We start from the raw sequence: 25,860 nt of genomic DNA, 5'->3' as shown, positions 1-25,860 counted from the left end.
AGCCCTGGCTGCTGAGGCCAGGGAGAGCAGGAGCATCTCCAGCAGGACGAAATGAGAGCAGGGAGGGTGAGGCCAAGACTGTGCCCTCCAAGGAGCCCCGCTTTAGCTTTCTCCCCCAGCTTGGGGCTTGCTTGCCCCACGTGCACCTTCCTGAGCTCTGCACCATGCCAGGCTGGGACTGTTCAGCACACCCAGCTAGCCTGAGACCATCTTGGTGTGCTCCTCTGATTCACCTTCGAAGCTGAAAAGAAAATAAGCACACACAAGTGCTGCTGTTTGCTCTTACCCTCGGCCTCGTACTCCTCGCTGTCTCTAGTCTTCCAGTGCTGGGGAGAAAACGAAAGGTTCTCAAGTTATTACTATTGTAAGACATCATCCATATGAAAGAGACTCTGCGATCAACATTGAACAGGCTACATAGCTCCAGCAATGCTGCAAGGCTTTCATCTCCCGGCTCCCCACAGGCTGGGCTGGCAGTCCATGGCTCTTTGATGCTGCCTTTTTCTGGCACACAAGGTTCTTCGGTGGGGATAGACCACAGCTGCAGCAAGAAACGCCTAAACCCTGCAAATGACCCACGAGAGGTGACAGATCAGAGTCCAGCAGATTGATGGGGAGGTCGGGAGGAAGAGATTTGCCCTCCAAGCAAACCATGCTGCTTGTCTTAGAGGTATCAGTGGGTGAGATGATGAGAATGCAGGGAAGATCATGGGTTGCATAGAGCCACCACCTAAATGTGGGTTATCCTTTCCTTCCAGCACCCTGTTTTCCCATTGCAGAAATGGAAACTACTACCCACAGACCGCATGTGTCTTGCGCGCAGCCAGCCTGCAAGCTGGGACATGAGCAATAGCGCTCCAAGTCTCAAGCATCCCCATTATGGGCAACGCCTGGAAGAAACTCGCGTGGCACACCACCATCCCACAGCCCCTCTGCGGGCAACTGCACATCGGCCACACCAGCTGCAGGGCCCAGGCACCAGCGCACACATGTCCATGGCAAGTAATAAAGCTGCAGTGAGCCCATTTATGTGAGCATGATGGGGCCACCCGCTCCCAGAACATGCATGATCTGGGAAACAAAATGTTTGCTGCTTTATGCTTTCCCTTTCGACAAGGGGCACCCAGCTGCCTGGGGAGCCCAGCAGCCTGCGCTTGGCCAAGCACACTCCAAAACACCTCCACTAACTGCATCTTGAGATCAGGAGGCAGAGCTGTGCTGCCGGCAAGCTCTCCGCTGAGCTAGCTAGAGAAAAACCACAAGCATGCTCTTTGCTGGTCTTAAGCCATCCCGCTTCCTCTGTGGCAATACCACCTCAGGTCAGGTGGCACCAGAGCAGGGCAGAAGTACGTTGTTTAAAGTGATTTCCTCATGTATTACATGCTGTCTTGTCTACACTACCCTTGTACCAGCTGAGGGTATTTACTCACACGTGATGCTCAGCAATATTAACTTCTGGTTTAGCAGCGGTGTTGGCAGATGTTATGTCTCCACCGTTACAAGTGGATACTTCTGCATGCACGTGACTGATGGATTTGAAGCCAAAGTCACCCAGGACGTAAAGAGGCTCTAAATCATCATATAAAAGTTCAATAAGTCTCATTCAGATTACAGCTAAAAGCCATTAATCTACAACGTTACCATGGAAACTGGATTAGGTCACTGGACTTTTTTTAGCTCTGCTCCCATTTCATCTGCCAGACCAGGCAAGGGCTGTCGGCTGCTGCAGCATCTCAATGTACCCTTCTGCTTTTTGGGAGAGTCACAGGGCAGGAATTGGGGATGGCCTCGGATGAAGCAGGGCTTAACCTTTGCTGGAATTCCCAGGCAGGCTGCAGGCAAAAATCTGGAACGAACATCCAGCAAAGCTGCATGCTCTGGAAAAAGCCAAGAACATATATAACACTGCACCAGAAAGATGCAGATTTTGGCCCAAACAAGTGCTGCCCTGCTAGCACCACCACCGAGGTGTTCATGCGGCAGATTTCTAGTTTGCCTGATAAACCATCTGGGTAAGCCCGCAAAAAGCAGGAGCTGAGGCAACAGGTATCGTCAAATTGCCATCTGCAAAGGCAGAAAACAACCTGTGTTGCCCCAAATGCATGAGCTGATACCAGCCCAGCCCCAAGTGTCTGTACATCTGCAGTGGCCAACTTTGTGCCGAGAGATGTCTTTGGGTGCCAGACAGGGCTACCACCCTGCGACCACTCGTCCTTGGAGGGTGGATGCTGAGGGAATCTGAGCAGCGATGCTCAGAAGAGGGATCCACTCTGTGTCCAAGTCTTTTTGCACAAGCAATGTATATATTTTTTTATATAGAATCAGATCGAAACCATTTAGCACCAAACCCTCTCAACTTCAAGCCTTGCCTCAAAACCAAGAACCCCAAACTGCAGCACATGGTAACTCCACAAACACCAGCAAGCTGAAGAGGCTGAATATAGCCCAGGGTGGGTGGGCTGGTAACCCACCAACAGCAACCCCGGGGAGCTCGTGTGACCTCCCTCCCCGTGCCGGGGCCCTGCTGCGGAGGGCTCAGGGTCCCTTTGTGCAGTGGGGGCTCGGGGTCGGCCACCGCCGGTGGGAGGACAAAGGGGGGCCAGGGTGGGCGTGGAGGGTCGGTGCATCCCAGTGTCAGGCACGGCATTGTTTCCCTGGCCCCAGTGGTGCTACAGCTGGATGCGGGTCACACACTTATCGGCGGGCTGCGGGCGGGAGCGGAGATCCCAGGAATGCGTTATTATTTGGGCAGGCGCGTGCTTGGCCAGGCTGAGGAGCAGATGGCCAGGGCTTTCAATGCTCGCCGCCCTCCAACTCAGGTCCCGGTGAGCATCTGCAGCCTGTGCTGTTTGCTTGCAGTGGCCTCTCCCCATAATAAGGCAGCAACCTCTCCCCCCCTGCCATCTGCTTCAGCGAGACAGACCTTTGTTCTCCACCAGAATATATTGCTAATTAAAATGACGATCAGGAGTACACGCTGAGCCTGTTAGGCTTCGCACGCGGCAAGGTGAGCCTTTGCACCAATGCTGATGGCCCCCATTTTTCCCCTCCCTGCATGCTGGCCCCGAAATCAGTCCCCTGGTCTGAGCAGCCAGAGCAGAGCCCACTGAACAACGGCGAATCTCCACACCCCACTTTGCCAGTTGCCTTCAGCTGCAAAGCACCAGAGTCCCATCAATAATACACTTTTGTAGGGAGCAAGTGCTGAGCTGTTATCCGCACATCCTGGCTTCAGAGGACAGCTGCACTTTGGGAGTCTCACATTTGTGCCTCGAGGACCTGAAGACAAGGAGTTTCAGCCTGACTGCCCCAGGTTTTGCTCTGAGAGGTCATGTCACACTGGCAAACCCCTCTATGCAGAAGCAAACACATAGATGTCCGGGGAGCGAGTGGCTTTGGTGGGACAGAGCTGGGATGTGACAGCAGTTTCTACAGCCTGCAAGTAGGAGGGACCTTCCCCCGTGCAGAGCCACCAGCTGGGGAAGGGGAGATGACAGATACCCTGCGCTGAGGTTTGGAAGTCAGTGTGGCCTTCAGACTGGCCACACCTGGCTGTGTCCCCAGGGGTGCGCTGCTGGGAACCCATGAGCTACCCTACCACCAGCCTGGGGTTGGTACCCCATGGCCACCAAACCTGCTCCCCATCCCAACCCTGCACCACCAGCACTGAGCAGATCATCATCAGGTGTAACACAAGGCAAAAAGGAAATGAAAGCAAGGTCACAGCGCTTCCCAAGGCCACCAAGATCCATCACCTGTATTCAAAGTTTAGGACAAAAGCTCAAGCGGTAGCTGGGGTGCGATATGCCCAGCTTAAACCACCACAAGCTTTCACATTGCGTTTCTAGGTGCTTTCATGGTCTGTTAGCATCACATCCATAAAGCTGCCAGAACCACTCGTTTCTCATCACCCATTAGCCTTGTAGCATCCGTGGGGACAAATTCATGTGGGTTGGAAGGAACCTTGGGATCCCTATACCACCCTCTGCTCACAGCAGGGTCAACACTGAATTCAGACCCACCTGCTCAGGACTTTGTCCAGTGGCACTTTGAAAGCCACTGGGGATGGAGGTCAACGGAGACTCTCTGGGCAGCTGATCCCACGCACAGACCAGCCCTCTACCCTCTCCTCATGTTTACGGAGACGAGAAGGGGAAGGAAGCCTCTCAGACAGAGCCTGAGACCTTTTAATTGGCACCGGTTGAAAGAAAACACCAATTAAGCCACACTGCCCCAGTTCTCAGGCCAGCAAAACACCCTGGGCTGGAGGCAGGCTTGCCGAGCACAGGCAGCAGCATGTTTATACACACAACAGGAGAAAACTGGGCAAAGGCTGTTAGTTGTGCCGAGCCACAAGTCGTCAATGCATCAGGAGTCTCCAGCACTGCCCAGCCTTTCAGCCCTGGGACCCCCCCCAAGATACCTTCAAGCAACTAATTTCTATGCACACCAAGATAATCTCTTAGACACAAGACAGTAATGTTGATGAAGTTGGAAGGTGGGGATTTTACAAGTTTAGCCTCGTTTTTCCTTACACTGCAAGAGAATTAACCATCCCATCCGCCCCAAAAAGGTGCAACAAGGGGTTCCCACCAGGAGATTGATTCAGCCAACTGTGAGCACAGCATGGTTATGTACCAGTTGGATTAATTGACTGACCTTGTTAATAGACTACCTTTTTACACCTCCTTGACAGCTAAAACAAAGGAGTAAGATTAGAGCAGCCTCTTTCACCAAGGGCATTGCTTCCCTGGGGGTTGTGGGCAGATTAACATTGATTTCAAGGTCAGGGCAGCCCATGTGGCCAGCACCAGGAGATGGATGAGCAACCCCATGGCAGTGAGCAAAGGTTACTGAGAACAGTGCAAAGAAGCTGGTTCTGGTGGAAAGGTTTTTTTCGAGGTTTTTTTTTTATTTTATTTTTAAGCTCAGCTTCATAGAAATAACACTGGGAACCTGGAAATGTCTCCTTTGGCTCTCCATGCAGGGTTCAGTATCCTCCTGCACATCCCCCCCTCCCCCTGGCATCTCTAGGAAAGCACAAGTGAAGCCAGGAGACAGAGGAGGGGGAGAAAGCACCAGCGTTTCTCCTTCCCACTGGAAAACTCCCACTGCGTGCTCCTGAACATACAACAGTGAATCAACAATACTTGGCAAACTGGGGCAGACTGGAACGAGCCCAGCTCCGGGAAACACTGCTGTGGCCGTATGCTAATACACACCACCAAACCCAACTACTCTCCACCTTTTGCTTTTCTGTTCTGGAGAAGCCAGAGGAGATTCTGGAGTTGAAAGCACCAGCACAAAGAGCCACAAATTTTGATCACAAAAGTGGGGGGAAAGGAAATACCTGGATTTTTGAGCAAGCGTACGTACAAGCATACATGGGGCATGGGGGATGCCAAGAGCCGCGCAGCTCCCAGGGCTGCTGGCCTTTTGCTTTGGTGCAGAGGCATGCAAGGCTTTTGCTGGGAACATAAAAAGCAGAAGACCAAAAGGAGAAGTCGGTGGCTCTGGATTTAGGGCACTGTCTTGAGGCAGCCGCCTGCTGCAGAGCTTTGCCGCTCACCACCCCTCTTTCCCCATCCCCTCGGCGAGAGTGTGCCGGAGCCACAGCCGAGATTTTGCAGATGAGCTAATAGATGAGGACGTGCTCCTTCTGCTTGCTTAGCTCCCAGCCCACACTTCGTTAGCCATGGAGGCAGCATTACAGCCCTCACTTAATTGCTGGCCGGCACTGCAGCCAGGAGCGCAGAACCGGCACCCACTGCCATGAGCTTGGTGCGCCCCCCGCTTCCCATGGCAGCATGCCTGCAGCCAGGAATTTGGGGCTGCAACAAGGCAAGTGCCACCTGGCACAGCTGATCCCTGGGGACAGGCGAGGAGAGCAGCCATTGCTTTTGCTGGCAAAGGCCCCAAGGATGTCCAACCCACCTTAGGATGGTGTGGGGACCAGTGATGTTGGGGGGGGCAACAAGCCCACCCCAGCACCCGGCCCCTTGCCGCTCACCTCCTCGCAGGCGCTGGAGGCGATGTGTGGGGGACATGCTTCCTCGCTTAGCGGCTCGATGACTGTCACCTCGGTAAAGTCCTCCACCGACTCCTGGAACTCCGGCAGGGACCGCCGGCCGTAGCGTTTGCCGCCTTTGATGTACTTGGGCTGCGCTTCTGGGGAAGAGTCTGTGAAGTTCAAGAACAAAGCACACAGTGACATAAGTTTTGCAGATCTGGCTCCTGGGTTGCAGGGCTGGCTCGGTCACAGCCTTTCCAGCACCGAATTGCCACCACCATTCCCCCCGGGCAGGCACCAGTGGCTGCCTCTTCCCAGGACCACTGCCCTCACTGTGGCATTGGGCCTGATGGAATGGAACTGGTCCTGCTCCAAAAAATAATATCAGGGCTCCATTTTCCTCACCCCTCCTCAATTCCCAGATCAAGTTTGCTCCATTAACAAGCTAGAGGGAAAAAAAATCCTCAACCTTGCAAACAGCCTCAGACAGAAAGTCCATTAGGTCTCTCCTCTTTGCACTAATCTTCATTACCAACGATGGGCAGGTTTAATTAGGGACAGCGTTGCACTTAAGTAGCTCAAGTCTCCAGATTACGCAGACACCTGGGTGACTGCCGCTGCTTTCGGTGGATTTAAATCACAGCTTGATGAAAAGCGTGAAAACTACCAGGCAAGTGGAAAAAAATTGGGCAAGTTTGGAGGCTAATATCTCCCGGGGGCTGACACAAGCAGCTGATCTGGACGACGGTGGGGCTGTTCCCAGTTTGTGCTGCACAACTAATGCCAACTGCAAGATCTAAATAACCCTTTGGAGTTGTCATCTAATTACAGGGGGCTCCGGTTGCATTCCCCTGCTCCAGCTTCCTGCAGCAAGCTCCTGCCTTCGGGGACTGAATTATCCAGGAGCACTTACAGACAGGGATAAAAAAAAAAAATAAAAAAGAAAAAAGCACATTTTGGGCTATTTTCAGTGAGAATCATCTGACATCTGGAGCAGGGGGCAAATTAAACAGAGGACCAAATTAGCCAGGGATTCAATTAGGGAAAGGCTCTCCACCACGCTTTGTTTCAGTGTTTGCTAACCTTACCATTGAAAACCCCCAGGACTTGATCATCTTTATTTTCCGCCACTTGCAGCATGCCGAGGCGGTGGCAAGAGCAGCAGCTTTTTAAAATTTTATTTGCAGAACGCTCTGGTACAAAAAATAAATGCAGGAGTGCAATACTAATAAGGCGCAAGGAAGCTGTTCAATCATTGACAAATGGTACACGGAAAGCAGCGGGTCTCTAAACCCCCCTGCCCAAATGCCTCCTTGGATAATATTCCTTTAGATATGGAAGAAGGCTTCAAGCTTGTTAGAGGAAAAATATTCTGCAACTTAGCTATGCAATGAATTATAAAATACACAGGACTAGGAGTCCTTTGATTCCTCCAGCCTTGCACTCCATCCATCCATATTGCAGCTCTAGGGAACAAACCCGGCGCCTGTGTTTGAACAAGGCCATTTTAACAAGATTTGCTGCAGCTGGGACTCCCACATGAAAGTTGTGTGATGAAGTGCGCCGATAGAAAAATCACAATGAGACAGGCTGATTAAGTAAGAGCCTGAGAACAAAAGCAAACCTTATCACTCCTATTAAAGCCTGCCCGGTGGTGAACAATCTCCATCGAGCAGCTCTCTCTGAAATGCTAATATTTGTGGCTACTCATTCACCCATTTATTTTCTCTCTGCGACCCCCCCCCCCCCACACACACACTTGCAGAAGAAAGCTGGGGGGGCTTTGTGGCTTTTTTCTTTTTTATGCTAGCTTTTTTTTTTTAGAAATATTTTTTTCCTCCTCCAAGACAGACACACACCTCCATGCCCATCTGCCTTCGGAAAGATGGGGGCGGGGGGGGAGGGGGGGAGGGGGGGTGGGAAGGAAGCCATAATTTAGCAATAATGAAATTATGGCTGAATTTCCTTCTGGATTTCCCAATGCTCAGAGGAGTCCTGTTCCCAACCCCCACCCCTACAGCGAGTCTAACAACTGCTGCAGCTGAAAATCCAGCTGTATACGGGAACACGTATGTGCCCTCACTGTGCCACCCTGCAAGCGCTTTAAGGGCAAGTGGGAAACAGGAGCGTCTCTCTCTTTCTGTGTTTTAGGCATCTCGAGGCTGACAGCCGATTTCTCACTCTCCTCTTTGCTCTGTGCACCTGCCTGCTTGTTTCTCCCTCGAGTTAAAAAACTGTGAAGCCTGAGAACACCCCTGGGAGGGAAAGGTGACCCTCCACAGTTTGACAATAGCAGAACGTTTGGCTCCTGCCTTGCAAAGCTCTGACTCTGAAACTGGCTGTGCCCAAGCCCAGCTACCTAGGGCATCCCAGCTCAGGCACCCCAAAATCCCATTTCCAGAGCCAGGGTGCTTTTGTTAACACTGGGTTACAGCTCTTCCCCCGCCATGCACCTTCACAGCACTGGCCATGGGGTGCACAGCGCAGAACAAAGCCCTCACATTACAGGACCACAGGGGCCACACCAGCATAAGGGACCACATCCTGCAGCCCCATCCCTGGGAGCAGGGAGCTGTGTCCTTTGCAGAAAGCACCATGTACCACCATCTCCAGAGCAGGTGTGCATGGATACCCCCCTCTAAGCCCCTCCACCCTCCTGCCTTCCCAACCCAACCCCCCAGCCAAGCAGCTGGTGCCCTTGATGCTCCCACCACCCCAGTACTCAGAGACAGCTGAGCGCGCACACACCAGCAAAAAGCAGCAACCCATGCTCCCCAAATGCAGAAAATTCACTGATGAGCTGAACAGAGTTTCTCATTTCCAGCCAAAACTGCTGAGGAAGGATGGAAAGAGCTGCTCAACCCACATGTGCTTTCAAAGGCACATGAGGAAACAGGAGGAAGATATCAAAAAAAATTAAAAAATGAAAGCTTTCAGTGAGGTAGGTACCCATGAGATAGCCTTGTGTGCTATTTATCCCAAACCCTGTACAGTATACCCTGTACTGAACACTGAGGGGAGGCTGCTCTCGCTCGTGCCTGACCTCTGGTACTCGCTTCTGCAACCAGCTACAAGGCGAGATGCTGCTCCTCATAGACCCTTGCTATTGTGAGCCTGACAAGCCACCAAGAAAGGGAAAAATATTAAAAAAAAAAAAAGGTTGAACCCTCCCTGCTTCCTACAGCCCGCAGCAACACACAGGCTTAGCAAAACACACACTCCAGTGCTGGTGCCTAATTAGACACTGGGGTCTGATCCGCCCCCCTGAACTGCCCCTATGCTGGGGGCAAGAGCCAGAGCTGCCAAGACAGCAAAGCTCTCACGTTCCTGTCCTGCTGCTTGTGGGGGCTGTGCCCCCCCCAAAAGTGTCCCCTGAAAAAAAAAAAAAACCAACAGAACCCAAAATGTGCATTTCACAAGAAACCCCCCTCCCCGATATAAGCGCTGCAGACAGAAGCCATCAATTCCCTGGCTTGCCCTGATCCATCTCGGCAGTTAAATGTCTCCACGGTTAGAGATTTACACTTGATTTTCTGCCTTTCTGCACTAGATAAGTAATTTCAAAATCCTGCTCTGCCCTGAGACACTGGGGGGGGGGGGGGGGGGGCTCCCCTTGATGGCAAGCGGCATTTTCCTGGGCCCAGCATCAAAGCCATTGAGCACAGACAAAAGAGGTTTTAGAGAAGACCCTCGCCCCACAGACCTGTCGTTTAGAGGCAAAATTAATTTCTTTGCTGCTTAAGATTTGGAAGGGAGAGATGCTCCTTGCAGCAGCAGGCAGCCAACTGCTGGGCAAAGCGCATCGCAACTAGGATCTGCTAAATCCTAATCCCTCGGGACACCAGGTACTGCTGAGCTCCTCCCAGTCCCCATTTCACACTTCAGGCTCAGCAGCAGAGGTGGAGAGGATCAGTGGCTGGGTCACCACAGCCCCAAAATCAATGCATTTTGGCCCAGAGGCATCGCCTGTGCCTAAACCAGCCCTGTCTGGACAGGGACGCTGGTTTTATACCTGTGCCCACCCAGGCGGGCTTGTGGGGCGGGAGCCTGACCTTAGCCACGTGAGCAATGCTTCCCCCATGGGAACCTTTGTCCCCAAGGGCATCATCCCCACCAGCTCCTCTTTGGGAGGGCAGTTCTGTTATCTCCATGTGCTGGGAAAGAAAATAAAAAACCCAACAGCCCCTTGTGACTGCAGGGAGGATGGCGTCAAACTGCTCTTTAATTTATCCTGGGTGTTCCCATAATCCTGCGCTCCACCCCAGTAATCCCTCCCTAACCAGGATTCCAACTCAGAGCTGACTATTTGCCATAACGGGGAGGAAAAAAGCCTGATTTCTACCTTCCCACCCCCCAATCACCCACAGTAATGATTATTTTTTTCTTCCCCCTCTGCCTTAAATCTATTTTATTATCCCCAGACCAGTGCTCTGTCAGGGCTGGCTTTCGCCTGCCCTGTGGTTTTGTCTTTCATACCCCCTTTTTTTAAAATATATATATATATAACATATATATGTGGGGGTTTTATTATTACCCTCTCACTGCTATTGACCCATGGACAAAGAGCATTGGCAGCAGCACCCCCAGCCTGGGTCCCAGGGGGCTCACTCAGCCCCCGGCCCTGCAGCAGCATCTCTCCAGAGCACCAAACCCCGGTGATTTGGGCTGCAATTTATCCACAGGCACCACCTTTGTCAGGCAGCTCTGCAAAGGCTGACAGGTCTCCCCAGCTTTGCAGGAGCTAAAATAACCACTAAAACTAGCACTATTTTCTGCTTTTCCCAGTGTGTCCCCATTCCTCACCCAGCAATGCCACTGCCCAGCAGAGCTAGGGGTTGCCCAGCCAGCTGATGCTCTGGTTTGCAGCTGGGTCTGTGTCCCCACACCACCATCCTCGGGGGGACACTGCTGCCAACAGCAGTGCTGGGAACTCTGCCTGCCTTGGTTTGCAGGGCTGCTTCCCAGGCAAAGTGCCCACAGCATGCCAGGACCATCCGCCCTGCCAGTCTTCACTTCGGAAAGGGAATTCAGCTGCTTTGCCAAGAAAAAAATAATGAATGTATCAGCTGCTCTCTGCAAGCCTGAGTGCCTCTCCCACCTGCTGCTTCCTCCCCAAACCGGGAAACCCCATCAGTCACTTCTGCAGGAACTGCTCTTGCATCCCATGGCCGCTTTGGTTCCTTGTCCCAGTCCCTGGGTCCCACTGTGACCCCACGGGCTGCCCTGGCACCCGCAGGCTCCTTGTGCCGAGCTGTCCTCCCTGAGCCTGACTGCACTGCGCCCACAGGGACCACGATGCTGTGCCCTGCGGGGTCCCCTGGGCCGTGTCGGGGCTGCAGGGGAGCAGCTGGTTCAAAGACACAAGCCCTCTGGTCACTCACAGACCCCAGGGACCTTCCCATTGCCCAAGTCCCCAGGTAAAACCACAGCACCAAGGCACACGGCTGCTGCCTCGCACAGCAAACTCTGCTGATGCAAACAGCCGTAAAATCCATGCACTTTCCCCCTCCTCCAAATTAAATTTTCATTTAAATGATACGATTTAGAGCTCTTAACTCAATTTTTCCCAAGCCCGGGGCAGGCTGTAACACCAGCATTTCCACAGTCACTGACAGTTTGACACCAACAGCACAAAGCAGCTTGTTCTCCAAATCTCGAGTTTGATCTAAATTAAAAGAAGCAAAGACTTTGGCATTAACCGACCTGTCAAAACTCATTAAAAATAAATGCCTCCCAGGCTTGCCCAGCGCAGGCTCCCTACCTGCACCGCATGCCCTTTGATTACCTGCCATGCAAAACTCAGCTGACAAATGTGTCCCCAAGGAGGGCTCTCCCAGTCCAGCACAGCCTCTTCCCAGCTGCACTTGTAATTTCCCCTGCGATAACCCCAAATTTAGCCCTTTCTAGAAGATTTATTTATATTTAAATCAAGCCAGAGCTTCTCAGCCATATGATTCCCCAGTAAATGCAGAGTGCTGGATTAGTTCTGGTTCGCTGGGGTGCTGGGGCTGCCTCCCACTCCATGCAGCTCCTCTCCAGAGGGACTGGAAGGAACTGCAGCAGACCCGACCCCTTGCCAGGCACCGGCCAAGCTCCCCCCTCGCTCCTGAGCATCACTGACCTGTGCTGGGAAAGTGCGTTAAGGGATGTGGGGTGCAAGAACTGTCATTGCCCACCTCCTTCTAAGCATTAAGAGCTTTGAAAATGAGGGGTGGGGGGGGAAAAAAAAATAATCCTTCAACTGCATCTCTTGGGACCTGTGGGTTTTACAGCTTATTTAAAGGGGAAAGTTCTAATTTTGCTGACAGGCTGCATTGCCCAGTGCGGGATGCTCCAGCTGAGATTGATGCCCCAGGAGAGGAAACCTGGAGTTGCCCCTCTCCCCCCTCACTAAACTGTTTTCTCCTTCAGGGATTTCACGCTCCAGCTGCTCCGAAGGCAGGATTAGGGATTTACATACAGGTGTGACACCAGGCAGATCTCAGCCCCCCCCAACCCCCCCTGTTCCAGCTGCAGGGGCTCAGCCCTCACCCTGCCCCCACACCTCCCCAGTGCTCCCAGCACCACCAGCCCCTCGCGCATGGCAGGAGCAGGGGGCACACCGAAGCTGTGATCCTATTTTCTGCTGAGAGTCTAAAAAGCCACATTTTCAAGGCACACTGAAACAAAGCCAGGAAAAACCAGGACAGCAAGGACTCGCAGAACCCACTGCTTCCTCTGCCCAGCCCCAGCTGGGTCTGGCAGAGGGCTCAGCTTGCTCAGGAGCACCTTTGGGCCAGACTGACCATCCCCTGGGAGAAACACAGTCGCCTCAGGGTAGCTTCCTACAGGACCGAGCTCTCAGACACAAGAACACAGAATGGACTTTAAAAATTAAAAAAAAAAAAAATCAGCGCTAGACAGGAGGAGTATTTCTGTGTCCAGCAGCCCATCTCCAAGAGGAGCTCCGGCAGGGACCTTCCTCTTACAACCTTCACAAACACACAGCAGCACCCAAAGCCAGCACGGGTTTTCGGTAAGGCACTGCTGCCCTCCCAGACAGACCCCATGGAGGCCCAGCAGGAGCACACTGGCTGCAGCCTGGAGCAGGGGGTCCCCGAGGCAAAGCCCCCAAACCCCCCTGGCCAGGCTGGGGCTTCTGAGCCAGCACCGGGGTCACATCACCTCCAGGCCAAAGCACTGGAGCTGAGGCCAAGGGGCTGTGCCAGCCCCAGCCGGGAAAAAGCAACAGCATTAAGGCAGCTATTTGATTGCCTGCCCGTAACTATCTGCTGCAGCTGAGGAGCTCCTCAAGCATCCCCAGCCACCAGGAACCTGGGGTGGAGAGACCTCAGCCCATTTAGCAGCCAGGGGATGTCTCAAGCATCTGAAGTGCAGTTAGCTGTTACACACAGACATCACGTGTCTCTCCAGGCATTTAGATCATGGTAATGGGATATAAATATCTAATAGCTCAGAAAACGCCTTTGTACAAGGCTCCGCAACAGACCTTAACTCTTCCTTTCTCCCTAGCTCTGGGCATCCAAGCAGAAAAGCCCATCTCAGCATCTAAAAAACACTCACTCTTTTAAGTTCCTCTGTGAGAGCCACCCACGTCTGCTTTGCCAAAAAGAAAATGTACTATTTTAGATAATTTCAGTATTTACCTGGTTCTTGGAAGTGCTCTTCATTTGACAAGGTTCTGGATAAGATGAGGATAAGTGCTTCTTTAAATTGATCAAAGCGGACCTGCGCAAAAGAGGAAGAACGGAGGAAATTAAACTGGTGCAGCTGATTAAATATCAGGCCAATAATCTAGCAGGAGGAAGGGCAGCAATGCAAATCACTCGGACCACCCCACCGAAACAAGAGCACGCCTGTGTCTGGCAACAGCCCTGGCAAGGGGCACGAATGGACCTCGGCTTGTTCAGTCTTGGGGCCTGGAGAAATGACAGCAAGCAACGTGAAGACACAGCCCCAGCATTCTTGAGCACGCAAAAAAACCCGATTGCTATCACAGAACGACTCCGAGCCACTGCTTGAATGCATCGCTTGGGCTTTTCCATCGAGCAAGAAGCTGAAATGATGCACCCAGAGGACCAAGGAGCATCTCCATCACTTGAGATGACCTGGCCAGGGTCAGTGGCTCCTGGTCCTGAGCAATGATTAGATACTCTATTGTGGAAATGCTCCACTGCCCTAATTAAGTTTCAGAAAACACTTTCCAAAGTGGATGGCAGAAAGTTGCACCCTTCCCAGGGCGGCTCTGCCGGCTTCTGCCTACTGCAGCTCCGCAAGAGCTGGACTGGAAATACCATGTCTGGAGTGCACCTATGGGAAAAACAAGGTGGGATGATCCTGCCACTGGGGGTTTCTCCCCCTTTTCCATCTGTGCCTTCCTGGAAAGCCTCCTGCCTCACCACCATGGACAGTTGCAGAGGGGCTACAGCATCCTTCACAGCTGTGCTGGGGAATGTCAGCAATTCCAGCCGTGGGGGACAGGAACTCTGGGGACAGCTGAGGAAGCTATTTGACATGGGTCAGTAGCAAGGCAGAGCTTGCTGCTACAATTTCTTTTGGCTAAATAAATCTTAGAAAAATTTTTCGCATTGAACAAAAGACTTTGTATTTAAAGAACCCGCCAAGGCTGCTCTTGTTGGCAGAGTCAGTTCCTGCGAGTCCAGCACGAAGGGCAGGAGCTGCAGTCAGAGGGGGTTTTAATGCCACTGGGGGAGGCGCAAGTGGCAAAGTTCAGGTCTGAAATTTTCCAGGTTGTTCATGGGGTCGAACCAGCCCACTTACCCTCCCCCACCCCCCCAAAAAAAAACCAAACGAAAAAGTCACAGGCAACATGCTCCCCAACAGGCAGGGAATGTCAGTAGAGCTGGGGGGTCAGCCATGGGCCCCCCCCCGCATGCAGGGGAGCACCTCACACTGAAGCTCAGGCAGTGCAAATCACCCCTGCAGTTTTAAACACAGGCTCCACAAGGAATTAAACAGTTAGAAATGTGTTCAAAGAAACTTGTCAGGGATGCCTTCATCTGAATACTAATTGCTGCCATTCATTTCCAAACACTGGTGTACTTCAGGACAGTTTACAGAGATAGGAGAATTTGCCTGATTAAGAAAAATTGACATTTAGAATAAATGAGGAAGAATATAAGATGAGGGTGTTGGAATAACAGGCCCCCTCCCTGTGGGATCTTCTTGGGAATGGAACAGTGGCAGCAGCCATGGGGACAGGCAGAGCCGGTCCCTTGAATGGGTGCTGGGGCTGGGTTCAGATGGGACCTCTTGGCAGCAGGGAAATAGAATAAAAATCACTTTGCATCACTTGTGCAAGCCACACCGAAGGCAGAGTAAAACCAGCTGCACCACTGACACATCACCTGCTCTGGCCAACGAGCCCCGCAACTCCGTGTTTGCCCAACAGCACTAACGAAGGGGAAGATGGAAGAAGGGGCTGACCCCTCACTGCCACAGCTGCACACAGGACAGATGGCTCCGGCACCCAGCCTGCAGAGCTATTTTTACCATGCCACGACACCCAAAGGAGCCCCTGAAGGATGAGGCTGCAGGGCAGGAGGTCACCATCCTCCAGCCCCCCACGCCAGCACTGTGGTCAGCTGCGCAGCAGGATTTAAAATGCAGATTAGCAGCATACAGAGACACAACAGGCTCGTGGGGGTCCCACGACACCTTCTGAGCGGCAGCACCCAGCTCTGTAGGTGTAGCCCGAGCCAGCAGAGCAGGGATATTTTTCTTCAGGAAAATCTCTGGCCCACCCTAAGACCAGATAACCAGAAACACCAGTGCCTGTTTGTGGTGCACATTTGGTGTTGGATGCTGAATGTCCAAAGTACTGCAAGAGTTAGAGAAATGCAACTGTTAAGATTAAAGCTGGGCTCAAGTACAGGCCAGGCAGGGTAGCCTGCAGGACAGCAAAGCCACAAGTCAAGTATCTCATATTTTAAAGAAAGCAATCCTTTGCCGCTGCTCTCCAGCAACGCCGTTGCTCTATACCCCCATCCGATTTAAACACCGGTGTGCATGAGGGCGGATGTGCATCCCCAGGAGATATGGAGCAGGCGATGCTCACACCACGAAGTACCCCCACATGGGTGCTTGGTATTGACACACCTCCAGCACCCATGTGCTGTCGTGGAGGGTCACACCCCTGCCTGGGAAGCCCGTGCCAGGGAGGCTGTGGGCTCCACGCAAGTGCAAGGGGCACTTCCAGGGATGCAACAGCCCGCAGGGGCAAGCACAAGTCCACAGCAACAGCCTTTGATTTCTGCTTAGGGAATATTCCCTGCAAAAGGATGGACCTGGACAGCTCTGAGGAGGAGGGTACTACTAACTGCAGTGATGCGCAAAGCACCGTCTGCTTCTGGAAAACAGCCTCAGACACTCAAACCAATCCAAAAACTTAACAAACACAAGGCAGAAAGTATACAGCAGCAAAACACCATTGCTGTGTTGGAAGTTTAATACTCTTTTCCCTGTGCTTAACTGAATTTGGGTATTTTGGAACAGCCAGCTTGTGCACCTGCTCATGGGGAGCTCAAACAGCAATTTGAGGGCTGACCCAAACCAGCCTGAGCATGGCAAAGCTTGGGAGGCAACAGAACAGTGTGCGCTTGTGCCCACCCAGGGGCATGGAAAAGGGATGGGACACACGTCCCTGCAAACCTCACAGCAAGACCCGGGCTCTGCACAAGGACAATTTTCCCGGAACAAGTAAATTGGAGGCAAACAAGATTAATATGCAGACACAGGCACAGCAAGCCCAGCCCAGCTTCCCCATGGTAATCAGGGACCAACCAAGCTGCCAGCTGCTGAGCAACCCCAGCACCTTAGAGAGATCTTGCCGCCTGCTTTAAAGCAAGTTTCCTATGAAGCTGTGACTTATTAGCACTAGAAAGGGAGCGTGCATGTGCCAAGCTACCTGCTGCTTCTTGCGATTTGTCCCTGCAATGCAAAACAGCAGTCTGCAACCCTGGTCTCTCTGGGACAAGCCAGCAAATCAGTGGCTCCTTCCAGCTCCCTCTCCTTGATCTTCAAGCAGAATCCTTTTCCCAAAGACCTGTCTCTGCTTGCAAACTTCTGGCAGCAGCAGCCAGGACTTTGCAGAAGGTAATATCAGGTGGGAAAGACACAGAAACAGGGTAATCTTGCAACCAAGTCTCCTGCCTGGCATGCAAAAAGCCACTGTGCATTAAGGGCAGCAGTGTCACAGCGGGCTCAGAGGGAATATATTTGCAAGAGGTCACCAGCCAAAGCACTGAAGGGAGCTGAGGAACGAACCCCCATGCCACAGTGTCCTCGCTGCAGGACTGCAAATGCAATCGCACAGGGTGAAACCTGAACTCCCCAGTCCTGCCTGAGGACGCCCACAGAGGACAGTCCTTGTGCAGAGCCCAGAGGTGCCCGACTTGACCCATCTCTGCAAATCATACAGCCGCAGTCATTGCTGCAGCCCATGAGCACTGTCCCCCAGGCAGCACTCCACCTTAGCTGCTAATTAACGGGCACTGCCTCTTGGAGGCCACGCAAGAAGGGCATGCCTGCACGCACCCTCTCCAGCCCGCAGTCACCCGCCCTCAAGTGTGAGGGGCCCAAGGAAACAGACTCCTGAGGAATCCCAGGAATTGCTGCGAGCATCGCCTCCGCACGCAATCCCGTGAGGAAAGCAGTTCTGGGATGGTTTGGTTCTGCCGGGAGCCAGGGCAGGATTTACACCCCCCGGCTGGATCCGGAGGTAGCCTGTCCCTGGTAATCCCTGAAGCATCACACAGAGCAGGGAGAGGGAGGCGGCAGTCCACCACCACCACCACCCCCCTCCCTGATGCCAGCTCAACTCCCAGTCCAACCGAGCAGCCCCATGGCGATGCATTCATCCCCGGAGCAAAGCCCCCAGCACAAAAGCAGGCACGTGGCCCCACCGAGTTGCCCCTCGGCAGACAAAACCGTCCCCGCTGGCCCCCTCCCCAGTGCCCTCCCATAAAACCCAGCCCCTGGAAGGGCAGACAAAGGCTGCTCCCACCGCTGAGAGGGACCATCTGCAGCAAGGAGCTGGCAGGGCAGGTGCAAGGAGCCTGGGCTCGGGGAGCAACATGTTTGCTGCTATTCTCCCGACAAGCTCCCTAGGAAACCCAGAGGATTCGATAGCTATTAAACCAGGTTCACGCTTAGACATGGGCCATTGCTGCTGCTAACAAGCACAAATGCCGAGGAGACGGGAGGAAACACAGGAGACAAAGATTATTCTGACATCGAAGTCGCAGGTTGTAAAATGGGGGGGAATGGACTGTAAAAACAGGGGGAATGAAATAAAAATGCTCCTCAGGTCACTCCATACCCTAGGACAGCTTGCAGGGATGGAGCTCCTGGCCAGGACGGGGCGAGTGTGACCCAGCACTCAGGGTGCTTTAGCAGGGGCTTTTTGGTGCCCTTGGGCTGAACATTTATTGCCTTTAACTTAGCCTTCCTCCCACTCTGAGCTGGCCACAGGGGTGAGCACCGTTACCTTAGTTAGCCCTGACCAGCTGCAACAGCCACTGCTTTAATACCACTCTCCTTTTCCTGCTATCCCACCATCCCATGAGCAGCAAAGCCAAGGAACAGCATCCAAGCAGCACAGAAAGTCTCCTGTGCTCAAGCAAATGCCATGCTGCAACTCCAAAGGTCAGAAACCTCCATCTGGATCCATCCATGCTCCAGCACCGCTTTGCTGTCAGCAGAAGTGCTACGGCCCCAGGGCAGGTGAGGAAGAGGAGGCTTTGTTCCTTCAAGGCATTATTTTGTTTTGTCAAAGCTGCAGTTTGATAGGAAATTGGAGTCAGGACAGCTGCTTAGCTCATGTCTACCGAGAGCCCTGGCTGCCCTGCTCTGCATTTTCTGATTTTAATGAGCAGTGATGGGATTTCAGGGTGATTGAGGGAAGCATCCAATGTACTCCAAGCCCAGCGTGCTGAGAAAAAGTAACGCAGGAGCACAAGGACATCCACTCCGAACATGGAGGTCCCCCCAGGGGTGAGCAGCTCCCACATGTAACACTATAGAGGTACAACCACAACTGAAAAATCGCTTTGGAAAGCACGGTGTACTCACTGGCCACAGCTCCCCTCCGCAGGCTAGCAGGACACTGCAGCCTTGCAGAAAGGAGCCATTTGTCCCCAAAAAACTACCCTAGGTGAGTCTGTGACAACCGCAGCTGTGTACGGACATGAACATCAGGTAATGTGGACAAAAGGACTGCTGGAGTTGGACAGTATTCTCTGCTTTAGAGAAACGTGCACGACTGCATGCGGCCCCACCAGTTTAACTACAGCTTAAGTCAACGTAAATCACAGGCTCAAGCCCTGGCTTTAGGTGCCCGTCGCATCCCAAACACTGCAAAGTTTGTGCAAGCACCTGGTGAGCTGGTTCAGGGAGATGACCTGGGTCAGAAGCAGCACCAAGCAGTGCCAGGGGCATGTGTGCTCTGCCAGGCAGCACACGCTGCACCAAACACTGGCATTGGTGCAAGGGCAGTGGGGACCTGGCACTCTGTCTACTCTGGGACACTGGGAAAACACACCCCGCATCAGTGTGATGCCAGCGCACGGGGCTCAGCCTAAAGCGGTGGTCTCAGTTTCAGACAGCCTCCAGTCAGGGAGGACGTGTCAGTGAGTGGTCTCCTTCACTGTTCTCGCTAATCACCTTCTCAGAAGCTGCCCTGTGCCCACCCTGCTGAAGAGAACAGCCACTGCAAGTCCCGCAGCCTGGAGCCTCAGGGATGTTGGATATTCACAAGTTACAGACATTCAGCCCGTTTTCATCACCCTCCCATGCATGCAGGAGCTGCCTGGCATTGCCTTGCTCCCAAAGCCCCATACCCCACCCCCGCAACGTCACCCCAGCCTTACCCTGCCTAGGAGGTTGTCTTGGAGGAGGGTCTGCTGCAGTGCCGGGGCCACCTCCTCCAGGTGCAGCACGTGGCAGAGGTCAGTGAGCTCCTCCTGCCCCAGGGACCCTGTGCCTGTGCTGTCGAAGCTGTCGAAGAGCTCCTTGAGACGAGCTTCATACTGGTCCTGCTCAGCTTCATCCATCCCATAGCCTGCCACGCTCACCTGTCGGGAGAGACGGGGCCAGTGAGCATTGACCACAGCACCCCTGGCATGCAAAAGCAAAAAACCCCAAGGGCTGGTACAGGGGCAGCCCACAAAGCTGTTTGTGGCCATGTTTGCTTGTGTTAAGTGACCCTGGTGCTCTGCCAGTGCTCCAGCCTCTTCTGCCCCACTGGGTGAAGCCAGAAGTTCCACAGCAGAAAGACCAAGGGGGGAAAAAAAGCCTGCAGAGTCAAACCCTCCAAGTGGGGACAGCCCTGGAGGCTGGGGCAGCCCCAGGTTGCACATCCCTACCTGCCACCTCGCCCTGGCTCCACCAGCAGCTCCTTTGGCTCAGCTGGAGCAGCTGAGGTGCCACAGGGGAAAATTGTTCCCTTGAGCTCTGCCAGTTCCCAGGTGTTGCAGGTGATGCTTTGCCTGCCTTGGTGAGAAGGTAAACAACCATCACAGCAGCAGCAACTCACCAGTGGCAGGGAGCAAAGCGTGGGGCTCTGCCCACAAAGGGGGAGACAAAGCCCAACCACCGCCTCTCCTCCCACCTCGAACACTTCAGGCCAACCAGCCACTGCATACACCACCCTCCATGAACACAAAACACGTCCCTGCACCAAACACGCTCCTTTTTATGCCCACCTGGGTGCAAGGAGCCCCAGTGCAGTCAGCCCTGTTGGTGCCAGCGTGCAGAATCTCTGCTTTCCTCCACACCACCAGCACAAAGCCCTGTGCCTGGGAAGGGTGTATCCCCCCGCTGGGTCACTGCTCAGCCCCATGGCACCCACTGCACTGCTCTGCTTTAGGTAACTTCAGATCAAACCCAGTCTGAAGGCAGAGAACTGTTTGACGGGGGACACTGCTAGGGCAGCAGCAAACCCAGCCCTGGAGCAGAGCTGACCCCAGCACAGAGACAGCTGAAACATATCTGGTCTTCTGCAGCAGCAAAGAAAGCCCAGGTTGTTTCCATGCCACTTGCCCAAGGCCTTCATCCTCCCCTCCAAGTCAATGATTTTTCATCTCCCATCCCATGGCTGAACCCGACCATCACAGCCCCAGGAACTCTTTTAGCAGGGAAGGAAATTTCCTTTCTGAAATGAAGGATTCAGCTGGCATCCACATCCCCAGCCTGGCTGCAGAGCTCCCCACTGGCTTGGGGCAGCAGCAGCGTAACCCAGTGCCACGACACAGCCTCAGTGTGCACAGCCACTGCGGCAGCCAAGCCACCAGCCCAGGGGGCTCAAGAGGCACCGCTGCCATCATGCGAGGGGGCAGCGGGCATTGCAGGGACCTGGTGCCTCAAGGACGCAACTGGGCACCCTGGGATGCTCAGCCAGCTTCAGACCATCACCCAAGCACCAGCCAGGCGTCCATGTGAATTTTGTTTTGTCAACGCTACCGCAGGTTGCCTTGGCCAGATTTCCCAAAGCGGGGGGTCCTATCCAAATCCCCTCACCGTCCAGCCCTGCTATGAGGCAGCCACCTCCTCTCCTCCCTCTCTCAGCATCACAAGGTTCCTGCAGCTAGCAGCTGCCTGTATCGCCAGCAGTGTTCACTAACATCCCACAGCAAGCAGGGCTGCCCTGACTGCAAGGTGCAGCCCAGTTCTACCCCCCGCCCACCACCGCAGCCTCAAACGTGCTGGTCTTCCAGGGCACTGTGACCTGCCACATAAGCTCACAAGTGCCCCGTGGTAGAGGGGCCAGCAGAAAAGCCTGTCCCACCAACATGGCTGGGTAACTAGGAAACCTCCAGGGCAGATGCTGCAGCAGCCATGTCCTTGACTTTGCTGGCTGCAGGAGCAGATGCTAACGCAGAGCAGCCCTGGGCTCCCGCACCCGCTGAGGGACACAGGGCTGGCACCAAGTGGCACACAGGGTCCACAGGACAGAAATAGCCCAGCCTGGCTGTCCTTCCTCCTGTGTTGACACAGGCAAGGATGGCAGCATCACCATAACTCTTGAGAGTGGGCACAATACCTCCCCATTCCCACATTGCTGTACCTGAGCCTCGCACCCTTGGTGTCCCCTGTATTTTTTCCCTGCTCAGATGCTCTTGAGCTGCTTTAGCAAAGCATCCAAGCGCTGCAGGGAGGAGTGAGGGTGCAGAGGAGTCAGCACCCAAAAACTCAGGTGCTTGCAAGCAGAAGGAAGGCAGCAAACTACTTTCCATTCTTATGCCAGCAACCCCATTTCTCCCCCATACCCATGGTTCAGCACATAAGGGACTTAATAGTGGCTGCTGCTGGGTACCAGCACTGGGAGACCCTTGCCTCCCTGGCCATACATCCTGGCAGCCCCAAAACTGACCACCGAGCCTGCAGCAGAGGTGCCCCCTGCCCATGGAGCTTCCCAGGCATTTCTGAGCCTCTTCTCCTCCGGGTCAGCCACCTCCTACCCCCCAGAGACCTCTCCAGCACCTGACCCTACTTCCACACCACCAGAACCAGTTCCACCAGTTAGACAGTGCGGAGAGCTAAATGCCACCTCCCAACATGTCCCTGAGCACCCATGCTGCTGGAGCACCGGGGTCACCCCCTCCCGGTGCCATACCAGCAGGCAGACTCAAAAACTTAGCCCAGATGAATCCAGATGGGCTGAGGAAGGAGGGGTGGGGAACCCATAAAACCAGCAAGAAAAATACAATCCCCACAGGAGAATAGCATCGGGTGCGTGGTCCCTGCCTGGGGCCAGACCTGCCCTACAGAGTTTTTGGCAAGGGCATGGTGGCCTCGGCAGCTTCGTGTGTCCCCATGGCAAGGGACAGTCTGAGCTCACTACGCTCCGCAGCAGCTTGGTGAGACCCAGCCACCCCTGTGCAGCTCAGGGAGGGGATTTCTTGCCTTCCAGCATAAAAAGCATCAGAAATAAATAAGGGCAGTGGTCTTTGCCTACCTGCAGTCAGTCAATGTTGGCAAGCTGCCGGCAGCAAGGCGATCCCGCATGCATCCTGCACAACCTCCATCTTAGAAAGACAGCTCCACAGCACGCAGCCGGCTGCGCAAGGTGACCCAAGATGCCTACTCCCAGCTAAATTATTCAGCAGCACTTCGAGAAAGGAGAAAAAAAAACCAAACCACCCAGCCTCCTACCTGATGAGCTCGCAAGGCTGCGTGGCATCACCCAGCAGTCAAAATAATGAGGTCAGCGGCATCAGGGACCCGGCACGCACAGCCACCCTCCACACCCGCGCGCCGGAGCTGCCTTGGAGGGTCGGGGCTGGGAGACTGGCAACAGAGAAAGGGCTAATAGGGGAGGGGGGGAACACAAGAGGCACACAAAGCCCGAATTAAACCCCAGCCTTTCATCTCCACTCCAGATGGGCCAGCAGCTGAGATGCAGGAGGGCGCCCAGAGCTGGCAGGATAATAGGGGCGGGCAGGCAGCAGCTGAGCGGGGGCTCCCCAGGCCCCTGCAAGGAGCAGAGGGGCCGTTCTCTGCACAGGGCATCACTTTGTTCAGATTTATAGCTGGCCTTCTGTGTCGTGTTAAGTCCCCCAAAATGACTGGCTTGAGCAGTCGGCACAAAGGTGAATGTTTAGAACTACTTGCAGTCATAACCACATTATTCTTCATTTCTGTTCTTCCTGTAACAAAGTCCTGGGAAGCAAAGCACCCAGGGATGATGAGAAGAGGAAGTTTTCACCAGCATTTCTTTCCTTCCATTAAATCCACCCCCTCCTGAGAGCCAGATAACCTTCACGGTACACAATGTAGAGGCCTGATACGACTAAAATCTCAGCTAAATTTAACTCAAACAATATAGGCTTAAACAGTAATTACCGCTTCGCATATTAAGCGCCTGGAATCAATATCAACCTCCAAGCCTTAGCCTCAAACTAATGAAGACACAGATTACCTGGTCAATCAATGGCACAGTCAGCTAAAACCACTACAATTAGCACACCACCTTTTTTTTTGGGTGCAAAATAGTCTTAATGCAAACAGCAGGTTTGCTGCTGCACAGTGGCACAACATGGAGACTCCAGGGATGCTCTGCTCAGATGCCCCCACGGGCTGCATCACCAGCAGCTCCTCTCCAGGACCATGGGCTACACCACCTCCATCCCAGCCAACCCTCCACTGAAGGCAGTGGCCCCAAGCAAGTCAGCTCCTTCAGGGAGCAGGCAGGAAAGTGCTGCTTTTGCTGCTACTCTTAATTACCTTGACTCAGCCAAGGGCCTGGCAATTCCAAGTAAGTGCCCAGTGGAGCGGCATCATGTGGCCACCTCCAAAACACATGCACCCGCTCCCTGAGATGCAACCATTCGGTAGCGTTTGCCCTGTGCTGAAGAGCAAGGCCACACGTGGGCAGGTTAAAAGCAACTTGCCCTTCCCTCAGCACTTGTGACAACAGGGACGATGCAAACACAGCTGGCAAAAGCCACCAGGACCCTGTTTTTTAATGGCAGGGTTTATGATGAGGTGCCCAACAGCCACCAAAACCAGACATCTGAGCCCTTGCTGGAAAGCCAGGGCTGAGGTTGTCTCATCTAACTCATTACCTCCTTCCCCTAATGAACCATCTCATCCATCGCAGCTGTGGCTAAGCTGCTGTGATTCACGGTGCACACCCCCAAACCCCCACACCGCTGCCTGCATCAGAGCAATTTCTAAGCTCAGCTCACCCTGCAACACCCCATCCCTTCTTGGGGAGCAGCGGCTGCACAAAGGGTCACACTGAGAAACCAGAGGGAAGGGGGGAGGGGGGAAGCCCCAAAAGGACAATGAAGCACCCAACTATCGGTAAATCATTGACAGCATGCCCGGCTCTTCAAGGGTCACCACCAAAGTCAGCTTTACAGCTGGCGGTTCCTCCTCCCCATTGAGCATGGTCATAATTTTTGCTGCCCCGCGCTGGCTGCTTTGAACCTCAATACCCGCCCCCGCCCCCCCGTGCTCCCCAAACCACGGGCAAACCCTCCAAAGTTGGCAGAGAAAAGCGATCCTGTTAACCAAGCTCCACTCCAGATGAGCAAAGCAGCAATGGCAGAGAAAGCGCTATAAATTTATGCAAAGAGCTTCAAAAGAAGCGCAGTGGTTTGAATATTCACACCACCCGGTATTTGCATTGTAATGGAGCCTTTCAATGAGCAGCCTGCCCCTCCGCGAGGAAAAACAAAGCGCCCATCTGGTTTCATTTTGCAAGTCGGGCTGGAGTTGCGCTGCAGTGACTGGGGGAGCCCTGGGTGCGTTAAAGCCCAAGGTACCAGCACAAAGCAGATTATTGCAGAAGTAAACAAAGTGACCCGGCAATTTCTCCGGCGACGCCTCGCGTGCCGGGAAAGGAGGGATTCCGCGCATCCCGGGATGCTCAACCCCGCGCCGCGGCGGGCCGTGCTGAATCACGGCGCTAACGCCGCGCACCCACCGCGGAGCCTCTGCCCGTCACCCCCGGCTCCGCGGGCAAACGGGAAAGCCCAGCGCGATAGAGGCACCCCCCCAACTTGGCACCCACTTGGACGACAAACCCTCCGGGCACCCAGCTCCAGTGGGTGCCCCCCCCGGGCTGTTGGATGGGAGCCCCAGAGGTGCCGGCCCACGGTTTGTGGCCAGACAGCAGATGCTGCCGCCACCCCCGCGACAGCCCGGGCTTCGCCAGTGACAAACCTGCCGCTACTGGGCATTCCGCCCGCCACGGCCGCTGCGCCGCTTCCCGCCGGGCGCTCCGGCATCGCTGCGGGGACAGGGGGCAGGGTGCCCTGGCCAGGGGGGCAACCGGCACCCTTTGCCGCCCACCCCGCCGGACCACGGCGCCTTTTCCGTGGCCA

At 54.0% G+C, this 25,860-nt stretch overlaps 1 protein-coding gene across 9 annotated transcripts in view; it reads right to left on the bottom strand.

The window, feature by feature from the left end:
• NIN (ninein) overlaps window positions 1-25,860 on the bottom strand; it is a 65,542-nt gene that overhangs the window by 39,285 nt on the left and 397 nt on the right. For 3 of the 9 annotated variants that reach the window (XM_055811347.1, XM_027778530.2, XM_005231577.3), the window contains exons 1-5: window positions 22,986-23,160; window positions 19,900-20,103; window positions 13,657-13,738; window positions 6,011-6,180; window positions 287-326 (exon numbers count right to left, since the gene is read on the bottom strand). In XM_055811347.1, the coding sequence (XP_055667322.1) occupies window positions 287-326; window positions 6,011-6,180; window positions 13,657-13,738; window positions 19,900-20,082 (475 nt within the window). In that variant the 5' untranslated portion in view covers window positions 20,083-20,103; window positions 22,986-23,160. Of the gene's footprint in view, window positions 1-286; window positions 327-6,010; window positions 6,181-13,656; window positions 13,739-19,899; window positions 20,104-22,985; window positions 23,163-23,182; window positions 24,940-25,860 lie in introns of those variants that run through there. The other 6 variants (XM_055811339.1, XM_055811333.1, XR_003551962.2 and 3 more) reach the window with 5 other exon arrangements.

The sequence above is a fragment of the Falco peregrinus genome, chromosome 1 (genome assembly GCF_023634155.1).
Source record: "Falco peregrinus isolate bFalPer1 chromosome 1, bFalPer1.pri, whole genome shotgun sequence".
Classification (NCBI taxonomy): Eukaryota; Metazoa; Chordata; class Aves; order Falconiformes; family Falconidae; genus Falco; species Falco peregrinus.
This window is presented reverse-complemented; position numbering and strand designations above follow the sequence as displayed.